The sequence below is a fragment of the Lentinus tigrinus genome (genome assembly GCF_003813185.1).
Source record: "Lentinus tigrinus ALCF2SS1-7 unplaced genomic scaffold L226scaffold_145, whole genome shotgun sequence".
In the NCBI taxonomy this organism is placed as follows: domain Eukaryota; kingdom Fungi; phylum Basidiomycota; class Agaricomycetes; order Polyporales; family Polyporaceae; genus Lentinus; species Lentinus tigrinus.
Window position 1 is genome coordinate 1 of NW_027138054.1, and position 3,366 is coordinate 3,366.

At 61.1% G+C, this 3,366-nt stretch overlaps 1 protein-coding gene across 1 annotated transcript; it reads right to left on the minus strand.

Moving 5' to 3' along the window:
- Nucleotides 1–2,064: 2,064 nt before the first annotated feature.
- On the minus strand, nucleotides 2,065–3,012 carry L226DRAFT_449240 (uncharacterized protein; the record flags this gene model as incomplete). The annotated part of the gene is made up of 1 exon (XM_067674924.1): nucleotides 2,065–3,012. A coding segment is annotated over one exon (948 nt), but the record flags the coding sequence as incomplete, so codon positions are not given.
- Between the last annotated feature and the right edge of the window lie 354 nt (nucleotides 3,013–3,366).

Here is a 3,366-nt window from a genome sequence, read left to right on the forward strand (position 1 = left end):
GGGGATATCGACGCTACTTCGCCTTTGGGATCATCTGTTGGCTCTACGACTTGTCCCTCGTCCACACTGTGCAGGTCCATGGGGTTCGTTGGGCCAGGTGCGTCGTCCTCGAGAGGTGGCGATTCGAACGTGAAGTTGTCGAGGTGCGTCGGAGGCGCGTCGATGACGATAGAAGATGTGCGTGATGTCGGCGCGGATACCTCCAAACCGGATCTGGTGCTCGACTGCCCAACCGCTAAAAGCGGGCACGGCGCGCTGGACTGGGAAGGCACGCTCAGTGGAAGGGCGGGTGAAGCGACAGGACCAGGTGCGCAACGTTGGGATGGTCCCGACGTGGCGGCATCGCGCGTGCCGTTCTGCGCTGAGGGTGCGGTCGATGACTCCTGCTGTCGTCGTAACCCTGCGGGACATCTATGTCAGAGAGTCGTTGCGCACAGCTGCCACGAAGGGCATCACACCGTTTATGAGGCGCACTACCAAGGCGTCCGGTTCTTCGGCCTGCCCGTCTCGGTGTACCGCTGGACGTGGGTGAGCAGTGTGAAGTGCGTCTGGGGTTTGGACCACGTACCTTCCTTCGTTTGTTCTAGCCACAACAAAGTCAAGGCATCGAGCTCTCCGCGGGTCGTCGAGAGACCGTCTATGAACGTCTGTAACAGCGATCGGCCCTTGCGGTCCTCGCCAACGCCGTCTCTGTGAACGGTCAGCAGGCACTCGCAAACAGTCTGTTCGTCACTAACATGAACGCGCGAGGATGTCCGTCCTCGTCGGGGCCACAGACGACCATGAACCCGGCCCACTTGAATTGGCGGTGCATGGTCTCCATGTTTGACATACACCACTGTGCGACGTCCTCTGCTGTGCTGCGGGAAGTCAGCGGGCGCAGTGTGGCGAATGAAGCCCACTCACTATGTGCGGTGGTGTTGATCGTCATCCTCGTCAGCGATCGCTGCCGGTTGCGACTGAGCCCGCGCAGCGTTGGCCTCACGAGCGAGCTCTTCATATGGCTCGCGTTCCTCGACAGACATCCGCTCCCATTGTTGGCGCGCAGCCCTGCGCTGACCTCCGACGTCGTAGTATGTTTGCTGGCCTCTCGTGATCACTTGACCCCGAGGGGCGTGCTCGCTCTTCACGAACATGTCCAACGCTGACAAGTTGCGATGTTTTTTCGGGGCCGGCAGAGGAGCCGGTGTGGGCAACCTCTGCGCATCTTCCATCATCTTCTTCCCTAGTTGCTGGAATGTTGCACGGAGTGCCTGCGCACCTGGTCATATCGCGCCCTCGATCCAGCAACCTCACTACTCACCTCGCGCAAATTGCCCATGCGTTCCTTGAACTGCTCGTCAGTTTCGGGCGGTCTTTGTTTCAACTGCTCACGCCGCTGCTTCTTTTTGGTGGCCAGCTGGCGCTCCGCAAACTGCGCATCCGTCTCCCCCAGGTATGGTGTAGGGAATTGGGCTCGGAAGAGCGGTTCGACGTGCTCTGCCGCGTCCAAGTAGCGTGATCGGGAGGCAGTATTCTTAACTATTTGCTGGACTTCGGGGCTGTAGAACATCTGATGAACCCAGTCCGCCCCATGCAAGAAGCGTCGGCCGCGCGCGACCGCCTGCTGCTCATCGTTGGACTGTGTTGGCTGGCTGGTTGTTGGCGGCTGGCCTGTCGTGTGCTGATCAGGGTCGGAACCACGCTGATCCTCGGCGGGCATGGGGCTGAACAGGGAGGTAGAGAAGGCTGGCAGTAAAGACGAAGAAGGGTAGGAGCCCTCGGCTCGCGCGAGTGAGTGCCTGTCCCGGCATACAACGACCGAACGCTCACCAACTGTTCATGCCGACCACCGGGTGGCGGGCGGTTGCGGCCTGCCGCGGTTTTGGTAACGTCGGCGGCGGGCCGCAATATTGACATGTTGTGCGCTTGTGAGTTCGGGGGCATGGCTTGCGCATTCAAGCTGGGCAATCAGTGCAGACGGGTTAAGGCAACGAGACTAGTGTATCAATAACGCTTGCCTACAGTACAGCATTACATTGGTATACATACGTCAGGATTCGGGTTTACAGTAGGATATGGGATTGGGGGTACAGGTAAACGCAGATAATGTTTAACAAAAGTACGCACGTAGAAATTGACGGCCAGGGCCTGCACGCGCTCCATGTCCGCCTGGGCAACGTCCTCCACACCCGCTTGAACAATCTCCTCGGGACAGCCTGGCCAGCGCGTCATGACTCGCGCAAATGCCACGAGCGTGTCCAAAGACAATTCGGCTTGCGATCCGCCACGAGCCGGCAACGTCCAACGGAAATCGTGCGGGGAATCTTCCGTCGGCAGGATGGAAATTGCAGAGGCCCGGGGACCCCAGATAGTCGACACCTGGCCTTCACGTTCCCAGCGATGGACCTCCAGCCAGGTGGACTTCTGCACCAGCAGCGTGTCGAGCGCCATGATCTCCGCCCGGAAGTTGAGTTCATGTGCCTCCCATAGCAGGCGCCGACGTAGGTGGGAGTCCTTGGCGATGTCCTTCATCTCGAGCTTGTCCTCGCCACAGCGCACGAGCTCGTCCTCGCGATAGGAACGGAGCTGGGCCACCCGAGCGAACAAGCGGCTCACGGCGTTCCGCCTGTCCTGGCGACGCTGCGCGCGGCGGAGGTCCGACGGAGACCTGGCGGCGTTGGGTGGATGGGTCTTCATCTGATAATCGCCCCACAAGGCGGCCCGCCACTCGGATATGGACAACGGTTCATGCGACAGCGAGGGGTCGAAAATGCGCGCCCGCAAGAATCGGCGGATACGGACGAGATTGTGGAGGTATCGGTGAACCTTCTCATCCGACCGGGCGTGCTGTGGGTGCTCGCAATCGTCCGCGAGTGGAGCCAGGGAGCTGATAGTGTCCAACAGGAAAGGAGGCGGATAGAAGTACACCGCGGAGCTGACCGACAGGGGTACAGGGGACACTGCTCGCAAGGCGGCTTCCCACGCCGCGGGGAGCTGATAGAACGGAGACAAACACAAGGACTTCGACGGTTGAGGCGCTACGGAGGCCGGTGCCGGAAGGCGGGTGGAGGACTCGGAAGGGGGACGGGGGCGGGAGGAGCCCTCGAGAGGCTTTGACGCGCCTGCGCCCTTTCCTCGATGTCGGCCGCGGTGAGTGCGCTTCCTCGGGCCCGCCGCCGGTGCGGGTTTGGACGTCTGCATGGTAACATGCGTGGCCTGGGCGTCCTCGTCGTGGAGTCGCAGTCGTTTGGGCGGGGGATCGGCTTCAGGCACAGCAGGGACCTCGACCACAGACAGGGATGCCAGGTGTGAGCCAGCTACATGCTTGGAGACCCTGAGGAGCATCGACTCCTGCCAGTTCCCAGTCAGATTGCTCACTCCGAC